The sequence below is a fragment of the Symphalangus syndactylus genome, chromosome 1 (genome assembly GCF_028878055.3).
Source record: "Symphalangus syndactylus isolate Jambi chromosome 1, NHGRI_mSymSyn1-v2.1_pri, whole genome shotgun sequence".
Taxonomy (NCBI): domain Eukaryota; kingdom Metazoa; phylum Chordata; class Mammalia; order Primates; family Hylobatidae; genus Symphalangus; species Symphalangus syndactylus.
The window spans coordinates 136861526-136879934 of NC_072423.2; the positions used below are offsets into that span (position 1 = coordinate 136861526).

At 42.2% G+C, this 18409-nt stretch overlaps 1 protein-coding gene across 12 annotated transcripts in view; it reads left to right on the forward strand.

The window, feature by feature from the left end:
* The window catches only part of THRB (thyroid hormone receptor beta), a 382425-nt gene extending 366727 nt beyond the window's left edge, over positions 1-15698 (forward strand). For 11 of the 12 annotated variants that reach the window (XM_055285744.2, XM_055285718.2, XM_055285710.2 and 8 more), the window contains 3 exons: positions 237-383; positions 6229-6487; positions 10802-15698. In XM_055285744.2, the coding sequence (XP_055141719.1) occupies positions 237-383; positions 6229-6487; positions 10802-11043 (648 nt within the window). In that variant the 3' untranslated portion in view covers positions 11044-15698. The remainder of the gene's footprint in view (positions 1-236; positions 384-6228; positions 6488-10801) is intronic. The other variant, XM_055285773.2, reaches the window with a different exon arrangement.
* Positions 15699-18409: the final 2711 nt, after the last annotated feature.

Genomic DNA, 18409 nt, shown 5'->3' on the forward strand with positions numbered 1-18409 from the left:
AGCAACAGTCCTGTAAACATTGTCACTGAGGGCCTATTAAAGCAATGGCCAAAACATATATCTTTACTCAAAGAAATAAGTGATGCATAAACTGTACAGTTTGTTAATAAATAATGTGAAAACTGGAAACTGTACAGGATGTCAGTTCAGAAGAGATTTTCTGCCACATAAGAACTATGATAAATAAAGCTCCCTTCAACTTCTTCATTTAAATCTTTCTTTTTTCTCCTCCTTAGCCAGAAGACATTGGACAAGCACCAATAGTCAATGCCCCAGAAGGTGGAAAGGTTGACTTGGAAGCCTTCAGCCATTTTACAAAAATCATCACACCAGCAATTACCAGAGTGGTGGATTTTGCCAAAAAGTTGCCTATGTTTTGTGAGGTGAGGATGTTGTTTTTCCTTCTGCATTATTCTTAATTATAGTTTCATCTGTTTCCAGGAATACTGGGTATTATTTACAATTTAATGTTAATTAGTAGGGACTTAATCATATGAAAGCAACGTCAGTACAAAATGAAAATGCATTCTATTTCATTTGAATTTCCCACTTTCTGTATTTAGTCATCATTCATTAGCTTGTCCATGTAAGGCCCATCAAGATCCTATTCATCCCCCTGATTCCAGGCATTGAGAAATAATGATAGCAATAGATTCCATTTATTCAGCGGCTATGCTGTCCTAGTTACCACACTCAGGTACTCGCCTTTGCCCACATTCAATCTAATCCTTCTAAGCGATTCACAGCGTTGCTTGTATCAACCCCATTTTCAGATGGGGACAATCAAGATCAAAGAGATCAAGTTATCCAAATGTGACATCATGCTTGGAACCTAGGTCTGTATTCTTCCCAGTGCATATCCCAGTGAGATGACTGTGTGGTCATTTCTTAATCCTCAAGAATAAGTTGGCCGGGCGCGGTGGCTCACGCTTGTAATCCCAGCACTTTGGGAGGCCGAGGCGGGCGGATCACGAGGTCAGGAGATCGAGACCACGGTGAAACCCCGTCTCTACTAAAAATATAAAAAAATTAGCCGGGCGTGGTGGCGGGTGCCTGTAGTCCCAGCTACTCGGAGAGGCTGAGGCAGGAGAATGGCGTGAACCCGGGAGGCGGAGCTTGCAGTGAGCCGAGATTGAGCCATTGCACTCCAGCCTGGGCGACAGAGCGAGACTCCGTCTCAAAAAAAAAAAAAAAAAAAAAAAAGAATAAGTTAAATGCCCCTCACAGAACCAGCCTCTTAATATCCCCTCAAATCTTTCCTCTTTTCCTATAAGCTCACTCTTGCTTGTCCCATCTTCAGGGCACCCTGTAGAGCTGTCCCACCAGAGTTATTCGACTTTCCCTTTGGATCACTTGAACTTTATCAGGCCTGCCCTGTGGTGGCAGATGCCACAGTCTCTACAGTCAGCTACATGGGCAAGAATCCTACACAAGTTATCCAATATCTTCAAACTTCACTTATCTTTAAAATGGGGATTACAATAGTGTCTACCTCTTAGAGCTGTTGAAAGGTTTTTTAATTGGGATAATGTATTTGTAAAGTGATTAGACAGTGCCTGTGTTATAATAAGTATTCCATAGTTTAGCTGCTAATACTGCTTCTATTTTATCTGTTACATTTCCATCCTGCCTCTAACCTTCCTCTTTTTTAATCAAATGGGGTATGTTTTCTGGAGAACTTTAAAAAATATTTCATAAGGTGCTTGTCTATTGCTCTGTATACCTTCAAGGGGACCCAGAAAGACACCAAACCGAGAGGGTCACGGACAGCTGTGAGCCTCTTAGGTAAGTCAGGCTGAGTGATAAGTGATCCCGGTCTCACCTAAAAAGAAACTAAGTTTCCTCACCTGGAATGACTCCTGCTCCCTTGGCTTCCAGCTCTGGTGTCTTTGAGTTTGCAATAATGGGAGCCCAGCTGGAATCAGAGGGACACAGAGCCCTCAGACATTATGGGGACACTTCTCATTGCCAATTTCTGAGCCTCCAAAGAAGCCATACCCAGAAAGACAGGAAAGTGGGCTTCGGGAAACAGATATCTTTCCCCTAGACCTAGCTGAGAGAACACGTTTGCCTCCCTCTTAGCCCCAGCTTCACTGTGGTGGGGGCCAGGTGACTTACAACAGAATACCATAGACTGAGTGGCTTAAAAACAATAGAAATTTATGTCTTACAGTTCTGGAGGCTGGGATGTTCAAGATCAAGGTACCAGCAGATTCATTGTCTGGTGAGGGCCTGCCTGCTTCCTGATTCATAGACAGCTGTCTTCTCATTGTGTCCCCCTCATGATGGACAGGACAAGGGAGCTCTTTGGGATCTCTTTTACAAGGGCACAAATCCCATTCATGAAGGCCCCACTCTCATGACCTCATCACCTCCCAAAGGCCCCGCCTTCAATACCATCACACTGGGGATTAGGTTGCAACATATGGATTTTGAAGGGATACAGACATTCAGTCTATAGCACCAGGGTACCCGATATGCTAGTACCCACAGCCTTGCAGTAGCAATGACTCATACCCCACCCCTAAAGAAGTCAGTAGGTACTGAGGAAGGGACTTTGACTTATATCTCTGTGTTGGCCATGGAGCTTCCCATGCCTTTGACGCCTTTTTTAAAAGTAGACATTAACATTTTAGAGGATATTACAAAAATCATACATATTCATTGAAGATTTATACAACATAATAAAGGTATTGATTTATGGTAACACTACCACAAGATTTTGGCACCTATTTTAGTCTTTTTTCAAATATTTGTGTGTGTACACACACACATACACACATACATACATATACATGAAGTATAAAACATATTTAATATAATGCATACCACAATGTACTATGTATGAGATTATTTTTAACTTTTTATTAAAGAATGTGTATATGCCCTAAGAGTGCAGCTCAATAAATTTTTACAAACTGAACCCACCCACATGATCGGCACCAGAAGAAACAGATCGTTACCAGCACCTGTCACTGTACCAACTTTTTACCTTCAATGGGAGGACATAGCGTTTACATATTTTTTCACAAAATGATTTTCAATGACCACATAGTATTCCAAAGAATACATCTATCATAAATTATGTTATCAGTTTTTACTGGAGCTATAGTTCATTTCCAATTTTTCACTAATAAAAATATGCTCCTGTGAATGTTCTGGCAACTATATCCTGCCCACATCACTGACTACCCGCATCTGAAGGGTAAAGCCTGGACATGGAATTTAAGGACCGAGATACACAGGCTTTTGATATGTGTTGCCAAATTGCCCTTGAGGAAGTATGTGCACTCTCACATCTGCACCGACGGGCTTGTTTCCCCTCACTCTTGCCAGTTCTGGCTGTCATCGTTCTCTTTTGTTTGTGGGGATGGTTTTGTTTTCCTGGACCTCTCTTGGTCCTCTCTCTGGCTGTGTCCCTTTGCCCCCAGTTCTTGGGTCTGAGGAGGAACTCTAGTGAGTCTGTCACCCCTACAACTCCAGCCAGCCTGCCAGTCATATGGTGCCCTTTGAATGCCACGCTGCCCCCCCGAGATGGTTTTTTTTTCAATGTAAAGCTCATGTAAACCACCGAAGAGATATTTCAGTTGAAGGAAGAAACAGAAGCAGCAGCCATCTCCGCCACCAGGAGCAAACACACTGCGCACTTTCATCCACGGCAAGGGCGAGGGGTCAACAGGGAACTTTTCAAGCATGGGTTGCGGCAAGCTTATCTATCCAAGTTTCCCTAAAAGTCCAAGCCTGTTTCATTTTTGATTCCATCTCTCCTTCTACCCTGATATTGTGTGGTCTGCCAATTACAAAAGACGATGGCGGCGGGATGGTGGGAGCACCTTTACAGCAAAGCACCTTTGCATGTACTTTCTGTCTTTGAGGCCTCTTGATGACCTTTAGCCTTTTATATTCTCTTTGAAACCCAAAAGAGGTGAATTAACTATATAGGTTCGTTAGCTACCCATGGAGTGGGCTGGAGATCTCAGGTGGTCTTGAGAGCCAGGGGTCTCTTGCCAGAGGCAGTTTATCACATCTGCTATTCAAACTGTGTTCATGATAATTGTTCTTCTAAGATCCATGCCAACCCACCAAACAAGACTGGCATGACACCAGGGGCTTCACAAGATCTAAAATCATCGCTGGCAGAGCTGCCAAAACAACATGCAAAACCACTCCTAGAGTGCCGGGCCCTGTCGTCTTTGCCAGTCAACCTGAGTGATGCTCTCCTAAGGAAGCAGGAAGAACCTGTGGGAGTATCCCTGCATCTCTGCCTGTCAGGCCCTTGTTGAGTGTTCTCACAACGAAAGCATTTTGGCAGGTGTCTAAGAGATTATTTGCCCACGTGTTGAAACAAATCTCACCAGGATCCTACAAATCCCTCTTAAAGGAAAAGGCATCTGGCCCAGTTTTAAACCATTGGTGATCCTTTGCAAATACTTATTCAGCTTTTATTTAAATTTGAACTAATCTTCAACAGTTGGTATTTAAACTAGAAATTTGGAAAAGAAAATTTCTACTTCATCTATAATCAGAATTGGTTTCAAAAGTGGGGACTGCCCCAGTTTGCATACTTTGTGACACATTTTAAAAATAAATGGTTTAATCTGATTAGTAACTTCTTGTTGCTGTTCTATGCTAGTAGTTCTCAAGAGTGGGATCTGTGAACCAGCAACATAAGCATTACCTGAGAACTTGGGTGAAATGCAGAAACTCAGGGGTTGGGGCCAGCAATCTGTGTTTAACAATCAGAACCTAGACAAAAGCAAATCACAGTGCTTTTTAAAAAACCAGTGGAAGGAGAGAATTCATATGTATGGACTCCAGAATCAAATATGCAATGACTTTTATTCTGAAAAAAAAGCTAAGCAGTTTGAAATTAAATGGTAAAGTGACTAGACTGAGCCAGTAAAAAACATAAAATGCCCAGTATTTTAGATGTAATTCAGTTGTATTACTTTTATATAATAACCTAAATTGGACTGGTCAAGTATTGCCAAGAGCGTTTCCCAAAAGGAATTTGTAACTGCTCTAATGAAGAGACAGATATTAGGTGTAACTCACATATTTGTTGTTTATGGAAACTTAGTCATATCCATGGTAAAAAAAAAAAAAAAAAAAAAAAAAAAAAAAGTTATGTTTCCTTCTTCTCTTGGCATTGGATTCTGACAGATCCAGTTTCAAATCCTAGCCTCACCCATGAAACATTCATTTGACCACCCCCGCCCCCACCCAGCTTGTTACCCTCTCAGTCCCTGGATTTCCACATCTGTAAGTAATATAGAATTAGAATATTTACTTCATTGTACTGCTGTGAAGATTAAATGAGGTGATGCATGGAAATCTGGGCATGATGCCCAATTCATCAAACACACCCATTTACTAATAGCCTTCCAAACTACTTTGATAATGGCATTCAATTAAATAGTCTCCCCTTCCAGAAAATAAAATTCTTATTTTGCCTATAAGCAAAAGTGTTTTTTATTATTAATGTTGCCACATTCTCACAAATCTTAATTAACAGGGTAACCAAATGAGCTTAAAAGGAGATTGCAACACTGGCAGAAAGACCCAGTGTGTTGAGTAATCCTGTGTCTAAGGTGCTGAGAAGAACACAACCTTGGGAGTCAGGAGGTCTGAATTCTGCTCTCCCCTCTGCCTTTAAGTCCCTGGGTGACTTTAGATGAAGCTTCTATCTCTGGGCCTCATGGGCAACATGTATCTCTGCCAACAACCCTCTAGTTTTGTGCCAAGAGGCTCCAAGAGCAAACGTGCTTCAAAAACTAAAAGGAAGCCCAGTTGCCAGCTAAACAGTAGGGTAAGCTGTTACCTATTCAAGCTACAAGACAAAAAAACAAACAAACAAAAATGGAGAGTTTAACATAAACCCTGCTCTCAAGCAGTTATCAGTTGAAGTTATAATACAAACCCCCAAACTGAGGGGTTATTAGCACAGTTTCACACACGACTGTAATAGCAGTTGGAGAACTGTATCTGTCATAAAAGCAATGCAAACTCCTGAGGTTAAAGTTGGTGAAGATTACAGCCAACTTTCAGTATGAAAAATGGTTGTTGAAAGTCTGCAGCCAAGTAGGGAAGGGAAAACCATGGGCTCAAAGAATGCAGGACAAATGCTAATCACAGAAGGTAATTCCTATTGCTTTTGAGATACTGTATGTTGTTCCTGACTGGCATTTTTCCATTTGTTCTTTGCTGACATAAGCTGGTTCTTTTCAGCTGCCATGTGAAGACCAGATCATCCTCCTCAAAGGCTGCTGCATGGAGATCATGTCCCTTCGTGCTGCTGTGCGCTATGACCCAGAAAGTGAGACTTTAACCTTGAATGGGGAAATGGCAGTGACACGGGGCCAGCTGAAAAATGGGGGTCTTGGGGTGGTGTCAGACGCCATCTTTGACCTGGGCATGTCTCTGTCTTCTTTCAACCTGGATGACACTGAAGTAGCCCTCCTTCAGGCCGTCCTGCTGATGTCTTCAGGTGAGTATGCCTAGACTCATTAGTGGGCATCCAAAGAGCTTTTGCTTGTCTGGCGCTAATTCCAATCACTTGAGTTTTCAGTCACCCTTTAGCTTCAGAAACATAGCTCACTCTTCTTCAATAAGAAATTGCAGGTTTGCCAGTGGACTGGGAACTTAAAGGGGGGTGTCAGATGTCTGATGCTTTTTGCAGTGTCCCAGGATAGAAAGAAGCCAAAGGAGCCATCTTAAAGACTCTACGAAGTGATCCACGTTTGGTGGATACTGTGCAGCCCTCTTCGTAGTCTTTGGCCAAACCTGCCTCCTTCTGGTTTGGGGTATGCCACATACGGATGTGAGTGACCACACGATTGTGTGTTAAGTTCTGTGTGTGGAAACCATGGATGCAAGCTAGAATTTGTTCATGGCTTAGCTACAACTGAAGTTTCAGTTATCTGTTGCTAAATAGCACACCGACCCAAAACTTAGTGGCTTAAACATCCAAGATGGCTGGAGTTCAGCTGGGACATCAAACACTGGTTCAGGCCTCCCTCTATGCGGCCTTTCCTCCAGCAGGGTAGACTTCTTACTTGGCTGTTGATTTCCAAGAGAAAGAGTCCCAAGCACACGAAAACAGAAGTTGCAGATCCCATGAGGCCCAGGCTCAAATCACACAGGATCACTTCATCCACATTGGATTGGCCCAAACAAGTCTGAGTGCCAGCCAAGACTCAACAGGCCCCTGTAGATGGGAGGATAGCACAGAATGGGCAGCCGTCTGTAAGCCACTACACATCAAACCCTTTCAGGGAAGATAGTTTTAAATAGAAGTGGTTTCAGAGTCCTCTGCATTTTCAGGGCACCCAAGCGTAGCTGTGCTTTGGCACTTGTCACTCTGCACTGTAACCACCTGCTTCACTTGTCCACGTAAGTCCCTGTGGAGTTTTTTTTTTTTTGAGGACATAGATGTGTCTAATTGTACATCTGGCACCTAGGCCAGTGTTCAGTAGAATTCAAGAAATGCTTATTGGATAAATGGCTGAATATGTGGGTAAAATATCAGTCACAAGTATATCAAGAATTCTTTGTAGAGTTGCTGCTTCCTGGTTAACTCAGTAGGATTTTTTTTTTTTTAACCTGAGACAGGGTCTTGCTCTGTTGCCCAGGCTGGAGTGCAGTAGTGTAAACATAGCTCATCACAAGCTTGACCTGCTAGGCTCAAGAGATTCTCCTGCCTCAGCCTCTCCAAGCACACACCACCACCCCTGGCTAATTTTTTATTGTTTTGTAGAGAGAAACAGGTCTCACTATGTTGCCCAGGCTGGTCTTGAACCCCTGGGCTCAAGTGATCTTCTCACCTCATCCTCCCAAAGTGCTGGGATTATAGGCATGAGCTACCATGCCTGGCCTAGAATTCTTTTTTTAAAGCTGGTCTAGAAATGTACTTACTATAGGAAATTTAGATATGGCAGACTTTTAAAAAAGAAATAATTCTTTTTATTATGGAAAATTTCAAGGGTAAGTAGATAGAATAGCATCATGAACTCCTGTGTACACTGTGGCACACAGACTCCAAACCAGCCTCCCACACTCCCCACCTCCTAGTGCTCACACCCTGGATAATCTCCTGTCCTTCAGTGTGTGCAGGACCCGTACTTTGCTTCTAACCAAGAGAATATGGCAAATTTGATGTCACCCCCTTGTGATTACATTACATAATCTAAGATTCCCTCTTGCTGGCAGACTTGCTGTAGGGACTCTCCGTGCCAGCTTCATGAGGTAAACCGCCATATGGGGAAAGTTTGCATGACAGGAGCTATAGATGACCTCTAGGGCTGAAGGTGGTCTCCAGGGACAGCCAGCAAGAAATGGGGCCCACAGTCGTTCAGGAGAATTATTCTCAAATAAATAAAATTTATAGCTTATCCAAGGGCTCCTTGTGTGACTTTGGGTGACCCCTAGCTTCTCTGGGCTTCAGTGACCTTTAAAATAAGAAATTAAGCTACATACACGGGAATTATATTTCTGGAGGGACTCATGGTAATTTTTTTAGCTGAGATTTTAGAGGTACAAAGACAGTTTTAAATAATGTTGAATCACACCATGAGAAAGCTATTTCTTTGACAGTTTTCTTCCTGGTTATATCTCCTTCCAAATAAGGCAAGGAGAGAGATTCGGTGTGGTGCTAGTCTGCCTTTAACACCTCTCTTGACACTTACGTTCCTTTTTAACAAAGAGAGAGTGGATCTCAGGAGCAATGTTCAACCAGAACCTTCAGCTCCAAAGTAACAAAGGCTTTTGCCATGCATCCACTTTTGTGGTTATCTTCTTATTTATGTCAAATGGATTTTTATTACTGAATAATAAGATGTTTCCCTCTGTAGTGGGTCAGTTTAACAGATTATTAAGCAAATTAAAAGGAGAAGTAGGTGAATGTGATGCCAAACACTATCAAATACCAAACTGAATGATTCTTCCCAGTTCTCTCATGTTGTGAGGCTGACAATGCCTGACAGCTACGGGACAACCTAATAACTTTTCACAATTCGCCCTCCCTAGTGATGTGGAACCTCTTCATTAATACTGCCAGGACTAGAAAAATATTACAAGACATTGTGCATTTGGCAAATGATAGCTGCCTGTCAGGGCCCCAAGTTTCCAATTCCTCTGCAGCCTGATGTTCTAAGCCCCATGTTTTGTGTGCCATTTCAGTTACACAATATCTTAGACTTTTTCTTCAAAGACTTTTCCAAGAGCCACTACTTCTAAGTTCCTTGGTCCCACAGTGCAAAGAGAAAAAATGAAAATGATCTGAAAGACATTTCTTTAAGAACTTTTGTCTTAAGGAGTTAAAATGGTCTTCAGTCTTTAAAATGTTTCTCTCTTCATAAACCTGTTCAGTGTGATTCAAGCATCATCAAAATGTCAATTCGTACTCGCTATGTCATTTATGTGACCATCTCATCTTTATCTCTTTGATGCCACAAAACCCACATTATATTTTTCCCTTTGAAAGAATACATCCAAAGCAATAATATGTTGATCTTCTATTTGGGTCAAAAATTAAAGGATCCTGTGGAAAATTCTTGCACACTCAAAGAAAGAGAAGATAGGGAGACGAAGAGAGGGAGAACCAGCAAATCCGCAGAGCAGCTTCATCAAATACGAAGGAAAACACAAGATAAAAACGCACCAATTGCCATTTGTGCTAAATAGGGGATTCCAAAAGCCCATATGGTTTGTTAGTTTGTTTAGACTCAGAAGGGTGAATTGAGACATTAGCCCTGATCCTTCCTTTCCAATGAAGCAGAACCCTGTTTAGATTCCTACTGATACAGACACCTCAATAATTGGACCTTTGAAGTGTGAATTCATTTGATCAGAGCCACAGAGAACAAACTGAAGAGAACTTAGCAGGGGCATGTTGGGCCTCCTGGAGCTATTTGAGGAATTCATCCAGGTTTATAGGTTATTTTTGTCACCCAAGTGTCTGCAGCCCAACTATTCCCCAGTTGTCCAGCCTCCTTGTGTCACCCCGTTGTTTATCACTTTTGGAAACTGACTTGAGCCTTTCCCACATACTTTGGGAAGCCCAGTAGTCTGCGCAGGACTTGGGAAGATTTCCTGGGCTTTCCAGGGTCCCAGTGTCTTCTCACTCCACCTCCCACTGTAGCTGTTCTCTTCTCTGCATGGGGTGACTCTGGCACAGCTCCCCTCCCCTTTTCTTTTCATTTGAATTCCAAAATCATGACTAATGCAAGGCTGCTACTGGTAGCAATTTTACTAAAGGCATAAGGGAAGGGAAAGGCCGGTTCATTGCAGCCTGGAAGACAACACAAAATTAAACATGCTGTTTCTTGGTCCTCAAGGAAATGTCTTACTATTCCGCATTCCTCCTTTGGCCTCAGGCCCGCTGCAATGTCCCCAGTCCCTTCATCTATCTCCCCCTTCTATGCATGTCCATGCTCATCCTCTCCTCTCTGCCAGGCAGCCAGTGAAAATTCAAAATTGTTCCCCTCATCTTGCAGAATATTTCAGCTATGTCAGCCTTCTCCTTCTGTACCCTAGGAGGGAGGCATCACCTTTCACACTCAAGAAGGTGATCTGTCTAAACAGAGATATTTATCTGAACAAAGTACTGCCTCTCTTCATATGAATGATGCCACTCCCCTGGTACCTGGTCCCTGGAGCACCAGAGTTCATGCTGCATCCATGCTCATGGCTAAGAGGGAAGACCCTAGATCTGCCCGCCCCCCACTAAAGGCCTGGAATTGGACAAAGCAAGCCTTCCCCCTTCCATCTCTGAATCAATGTCCATCTTCTCTCTTCCCTGCAGATCGCCCGGGGCTTGCCTGTGTTGAGAGAATAGAGAAGTACCAAGATAGTTTCCTGCTGGCCTTTGAACACTATATCAATTACCGAAAACACCACGTGACACACTTTTGGCCAAAACTCCTGATGAAGGTGACAGACCTGCGGATGATAGGAGCCTGCCATGCCAGCCGCTTCCTGCACATGAAGGTGGAATGCCCCACGGAACTCTTCCCCCCTTTGTTCTTGGAAGTGTTCGAGGATTAGACTGACTGGATTCATTCTCATAATTCCTACAGCACTACTGGGTGTCATTTCATTCCATTGCCTAGCTCTTTTTTGTTTCTTTGTGTTGGGAGGGATTATTTGGGAGGGAAAAGGGAAGTAGTCCTTGGCATAGACATGGATGAAATTGCCCCTTGAATGCGGGTACTTGAAACTATTGCATTTCGTTCTCCAGTCCTGTGATGTGAATGCTCTGAAAGTTTTATGGTTGTGGAGGTGGTGTGGGGGACAATCATTAACTCACCAGCACCAAGCATCACCAGCTCCCACCCATCCCTGGTCCAAGACTTGAGTCAGCAAAATGGCGCTGCAGGACACTAAAGAAGCCTTAAAACCAAGATAATACGACCACCTCCACCCAATCCTGATGTTCGCAGGGCTGAAGTTAGCAGAGCACAGACCACCTTTAGTTAGATGTGGCTTTCAGCCTTTTAGGGAAAGACTCAAACAAATTTTCATCTATTCAAGAGCATGCTGTTTCCAGCACTCTTTATGGTCTCCTAGGAGCATAACTTGGAATGTACAGGAATATTTGTGTCCTAAAAAAATCAGCTGCCCTTCCAATATCATTTTTATAACCTTATGATTTAATTCAAGTTATACAAGGGTGTGACTCAAGGATGTGCAGGTATTGACTGGTTGAGGCCAACAAGGAAAATAATTTTTTTCAGTGAGCCCAGAGAAATTAGAAATCTTCACCAATGTCAGTGACTCCATGGTTTCCAAAAATTCACATAGTATTACCTCACAGTAGGAAGGCTTCTTTCCCATTTAGGCTCAGAGAACACTTTTACAGAAATCAAACCTATTTACAGGGTGGCACCCCTTTTCTGTGGCATCTGATCTGTCATCTCCCAAGCTCCTGAAGTTCTTTATCCAGGTTGTATCTTTGCTGAGCTGACAACAGATTTCTCTATGGATCAAATATTCTAATCAAGGAAAGATACGGTGAAATTTCGGTCTTCTTCTGGAGAAATTCTGAGGTGAGATTAGTGCAGCTACATTCTGAGTTGAAGGCAATGCAGTGTTCTGAGGGCCCCCCTTTGTGTCCTGATGGCTGAAGGATGCTTCCTTCTGGTTAGATCCTGAAGCTCCTTGCCTCATTGACAAATGTCTCCTAGTCCCCTTTTCCCCTCTGACTCTGAGGAACTAAATAGCTTGACTATCTCTAAACAGAGACTGGCCCTGCCACTGACCCTCCTGTCCCTCTTATAGCACACCCTGACAGATACTCAATAGAAAACACCTGCAGACCACAAGCACACTTATCTTTGCTGCCCAACCTGCCTCCCCAATGGCCCATGCTAGAATAGCTTGTGCCCAGAAAAGAAACGGTGACACTTCATCTCTTCAGTGTCAGAAAATGGGCACAGAATGTACCCATGCAATTGAATGTATCTCATTCTCCACTGGCATAGTAGATATAAACTATTCCTTTGCCTACCTTTTACTGCCTTATCCTGGAAATACTGGGGAAAATAAGCCATATCAGTGAGATTTACCTAAAAACAAAGGAAGGAAAGTCACTGTGAAAACCAAGTAGATGCATTTTATAAGTTTGGTGGAGCATAACTGGCCCAGAAGTCTGGGTGCCTGAGTTCTAGTTCATGCTCTATCAACTGGTAGATGTGTAATTCTAGGTCTTGGTTTTCTTACCTGATGAATAAGTCATGATCTCTAAAACCCTTCCTGCCCTTAATATTGTCTGAATTTCAACAGGAAAAAAAATCTGGTTCCTTTGATTTTTTTTAACACGTAAATTCCTAACTTTATTAGACAAGAAGTATGGCCCACTTAACAGTTAAGGAACGTAAATTTGGTATTGACTCGAAATAATAATTTGACACAATACTAGTCAACCATTTAGAGGCCTTGGAAAAAGAAGAGGAACAGCACTGAAAATTCCAAGTATGATTGGAAATTATCTGGGAGCGGGGAATTAAATATTCAATGCATGAAAGCAATTGTACTGGCTTCTGGGAAAAAGGAAACAAGAACATTGCTATGGAACTTGTTACCCAGAGAAAGGAAGTGAAAAGATTTACAATTATAAGCACGAAATTCATTGGCAGATTACCTGCTTTATCTACAGACAGATTGTTTTGGGATTTGGTTTTGTCTAGGCAGCCTCTGGCCAGGCTCCTTAAGTGCTTGCTCTGCTAATATTTCAGCTTCCTCTCTTGACTCCTTGAGGAACCAACTGCTCTTTGGAAGACAAACACTTAGCCACCTCTGCGCTCCAGGGTAACCCTGAGAAGCTCTGCTGTCTGGGGCAAGCTTTCTTTCCAAAGGGAATGAGAGGAAGGCAAGCAGGCAGGTCCTGCAGCATCAGGCCTTCTGGGAAAAGTTTCCTCATTTTGTTTGACAGTGTCCTCAGTACATCAGAAACCCAGATTTGAATATAAGTTCAGAGCCTGATCTCAAGCTAAATCAGAATGCTTTGGGGACTAACCATGATCAAGAATTGGCCAAATAGTATGGCATATAAACAGCCATCCAGCCAGCCGCAAGTAAAGGAACGTTTGATCCTTGGCACCTTAAATGATTGCCTTCAATAGGCAAACTGCTGGTCTGGAAATCTCGTTGAAGGCTGAATACTTCACGCGGAGTAGGACAAGCCTTAGCCCACTTCAGGTTGAAAGGAAAGGCCATAGGACTCAAAAGATAATGACTCTGAAACTAAACTCCTTCCTTCTCAAGCTGACAGAGGTACTTAGTGCATCTCAAGACTCCATCTCATAAAACTCATTTGTGAGGGATTTGCTCTAGATTTTTCTAAACATTTTTTCATCTATTGTCCAGACTTGCAAATCCAGTGTGGACCTGATGGAGACACCCTTCACACCTGCGCTCCCACCCCCTCGGCAGGGAGATGTCTCAGTAGAGGAGAACACACCCATTATGCTGGGATTTGTATTTATAAATCACTTCCCTTTTAGGGATGAGCGGTGTGGGGCGTGTGTGCGTGTGAGTGTGTGCGCGTGCGTGTGTGACCCTCAAGTGTACTTTGCTCTTCAATTTAGATGTGCAGTATTTCCAGAAACAATGAAAAAAGTAAGATGTTTTCTTCTTTATGATTCTGCTCAAAACACCACGTGCCGCCTCAGAGCTTTTTCTAGAGCCTCGGTCCTCAATGACGCGCTTGACCTGTTGATGCCTCAGCCCTGCGAAGCCCCTCACCTGTGCCCCGGGCGACAGCTCTTCAGTGTGCAGTGCAGGCCTGGGGTGGACTGCCAGGCCTTCGCTCTGTGCCAGCAACGCCGTTCTTGTTGCTCCTCCATAAACAGGGGGTACAAGCCCTGGCCCCTCCTCGACACTAAGCCCCCCACAGACTCAGCCTCCGAGGAACCGCTGAGCACCCTTGAAGCATGTCATTGTCAGTGGTACCTTTTTATTCTATGGAACTCTAACCTATTCGTGTCATATTGACCTTTTGCTGCATGAGTCATAAATTATGAAATCAGTCTTACGGTTTTTGAAATGTAGCCAGCATTTGTAAGGCTAAACCTTTTTCATGAACTGAATTTAAGTGAATAACCAAGCCACAGTTCCTCTTCAAATGGAGAGTGATGATCGACATTTGAATCTCTTTGCCCTTTCCAACGGCTATGGCATCAGGTTCTAAAATAAGCTCGTAATTTTTCCTGTTATTTTAATAATATGGAAATATTAGCATAGTGTTTCTTTTGATAGTGATAGACTATAATCCATATTTAAATTTTATAGAGAAGAAATTTTATTGTACTGTGATGTAGATATTTATTATCCAGGTAAGGATTTGCCCGGTGTGTATTTTTTACAATTGAGACATTTTACTTTAATCTTTAAAAAAAAAATGCATTAAAAACACACTCAAAAAAAAAAAAAAAAAAAAAACCAGACTGGGGGAAAAAAGGTTTGGCCTTATCACAGAATTTTTACTGTGCTGTATAAATGTTTGCAAATGCGAAAAGTGTGCATTTATAGTGTGTTTCCACATTAATTAATGCCGCCTTCAAGAGCAATATTGTGCAGGTAAAACGCTGTTTGTGGCTTTCTGTTGCACAGTTAAAGCTGACCCACCCTATGCACAAGACAATCAAATATACATCTGTCCTCCTCGGGATGCAGATAATACTCATGTAAATTATGGAGCACAATGTAAGACAAAAGGAGACACTTTACATATGTATTGTTGGTACGGAAGTTATCAGGGCATGAATGAGCTGATGTGACATTATGCCACTTCTTTCTTTTGGTTCTCCCTTATTAACTTGGCATTTTTAATTTGACCATAGAGCCAAATTAGTTCTCCATGCTTTCCTCATAGAAAATCTTTTTTTTTTCCCATAATGTTTTCATGCCCTGAGAATCAGAAAAATACTACAGAATAGAAAAAGATTTACAGTCATTGGAAGATTTGTGTTTTGCAAACAGTGTTAAGTGATATTGCTAGATGGTGATATTTTTTTCAGCCTAAAACTCTGTTGAAATCTGTGATCAAAATGTTTTAAACTATCCAAAAAAAATTTGTATATTTGGGAAAAATGGATTTTTACATAGCTTTTGTATGCAGATATAAAACTGTAATTATGAATATAGTGGGCGTAGATAAACTCATAAGCTTAAATTCTAAAAAAGAAAAAGCTTATAACAGATATACTTTCCTGTCTCTTTCTTTAAATATTATTATTTTCTACATAGGCAAAGAGCAAAAGACGGAACCAAGGATGTAAGGACATTTATTTCATAAATAAACATCTACTAGAATAAGCAAATTTACTTGAGAAGCAAGTATGGAGGGAGAGAAGAAACTAAGTAAAATGCTGATGGGGGGTTAGCTCTTTGGAAGGGGCCACAAAGATGAGGGGAGGAGAGAGGTAAAGTTTTGCAGCTCAAGGACAACATTCATCTTCTCATCTCAAATTATTCAGGAATATTACTAATGGAATTATATTAACATCAGCTGCCAACATATATCTCAATCTCAGTTGCCCTGAACACATGTTAACTGAGATTCTTTCTATGACAAGTAACAAAAAGCTAACTCAAACTGACTTAAGCATAAAGCTAATTATTGACTTTAATACCTGGGAAATCTAGGGTATTTGCATACAAAAGCTTCAGACATGGCTGGATCTGGGTGCACTTACTCAGTATTCTCAGGAAGCTCCTTTCTTTATCTTGTCATTCATGTAGACTTAACATTCACATGGTCTTTCCCCTTATGGTGGCCTCCAATAGTTCCAGGATTAGCTTTACAGCTCCAAATACAGTGAAAAGACAATTTCTTTTCTCCAACAATTCTAATGAAAATTCTGGCCTAATTCTCATTGGCCCAGGTTGAGTCATGTGCCCATTCCTGAGCCAATCACTGTGGTGAGGAAGACAGGTGCATAACCAACCTTATCCTCAGGAATCCTGGAACTGGGTGAGGGGAAAGAGTGACAGTCAGCCTCATCTAAACTATGGACTGAGAGTTGAGGCAAGATGATTCCTCAAAGAAAATTCTAAGTCTTGCTGCTATAAGTGGAGGAGAATGGTGGGCAAGCAAAAGCAACCAGTGCCCACACCAAAGGTAAGTCTAAAACCACATCCCATTTCAGTACAGCAAGCGGTTCTCCTTCACACAGAGGAAGCTCAGCTCAAAGTGTTTATTTGGCCAGGACATGAACCAAATAAACACCTTCCAAAAAAAGTGTCTGATCGGATTCTTCCTGGCTCGTGAAAACACCGGTTCAGGTCAGATGGGGCAAGCATCATTATTTCCCTAGACTAGGTCAGTTCAGAGTACGATTTTCTGAGTTCTTCCACACTCTATTCAAATGACTAAGATTAACCTTTATATATTTATCTCTTTTCTACATTATGTACCTCCCAACTGCATCCTAATGAACATATTTCCCTCCTCCAAGAAATTACTGGATTCATTTACTGTGGAGAGCTGGAACATATATATTCCAGCTAGGTACAATTCTTAACCCTTTTATACAGGCAAAGCCAGAAGCTGTTGTCATGTCACAAACCTGGAAAAATCTAACAATCTATGAAGAGAAGCCAGAGGACAAAGTTGGTTTGCTTCTCCCCCCTCAAGATGACAGTTCACTCTGGTTTTTATGTTTAGACACTCAGGGCACCATAGCTTTGTAAATAAGTGGAATTGTCATTAGGTTTATATACACAAATTCTGACACATTAAATGTTGTCTAAACCAAAGCAAAACTTAGTAGAACTACTGAAATGCAGAATGTTACAGATACCATTTGAGCATGTATCTCAAGAGAATTCACTGACTACTTGAAAAGTGCCATATTATACTCTTTAAAGACAATCTACCTACACCATACACTGATGAAATCATAAATGAAGTCTGTATCTGTACAGTGATATTGCCTGGAGGCTATATTAAAATGAGAAGAGAATTGCCTTAGCCTAGGTTCCCCAGAAAGCAAAGTTCATGCTGCAATTTCATTAGGCATTATAGCTCCCGAGGAAGAAGGAGTGGAGGCAAAAGTGAATGAGGCATAGAAGAAAAGAGAATAAATATAAAGTGCTTTGCTAAGTTGGCCACACTTAGTACCAAACACAACTGAGTACTCAATTGTGTAAGACCATCTTCTAAGGGGCCATATGAACTAAACTGATCTGGTGCAGTGGCTCACGCCTGTAACCCCAGCACCTTGGGAGTCCAAGGCGGGTGGATCACAAGGTCAAGAGTTCGAGACCAGCCTGACCAATATGGTGAAACCCTGTCTCTACTAAAAATACAAGAAAAAATTAGCCAGGCATGGTGGTGCACACCTGTAATCCCAGCTACATGGGAGGCTGAGGCAGGAGAATCGCTTGAACCCAGGAGGTGGAGGTTGCAGTGAGCCAAGATCATGCCACTGCACTCCGGCCTAGGCAACAGAGCAAGACTCCAACTCAAAAAATAAATAAATAAAAAAGAAAGAATTTATCTACTGGTTCTCCCATTATCAAAAATAGGGCTAACTTCCCTCCATGTCTAGGTTATATGTACCTGGCCACAAAGCAGGTCCCGTGGTGCTTCATGCTTCAGGAGCTAAAGCAATCTCGCACGTGGGGAAACTTGGTCTCTACTTCCACAGATGGGCATACCCCACCTACACTGGTTGGCAGATCAGGTGGCAAGTGGGGTGAAACAAGTGGCCCTGGGCCCTGAGGAGATAAGTGGAACTTAAAGGCTCTGCAATTTTCTGATACAAGGGCTCCTTCAGCCAACAAGTTCTTCCAATTATCTGGACATGGGCCGTCAGGTTCCAAAGAGAATCATGAAGCTCAATAGACAAACTTAAATTTCACTGTACCATGGACCTGCCTGTATAGGGGCTTTTAATGTAATATAAAC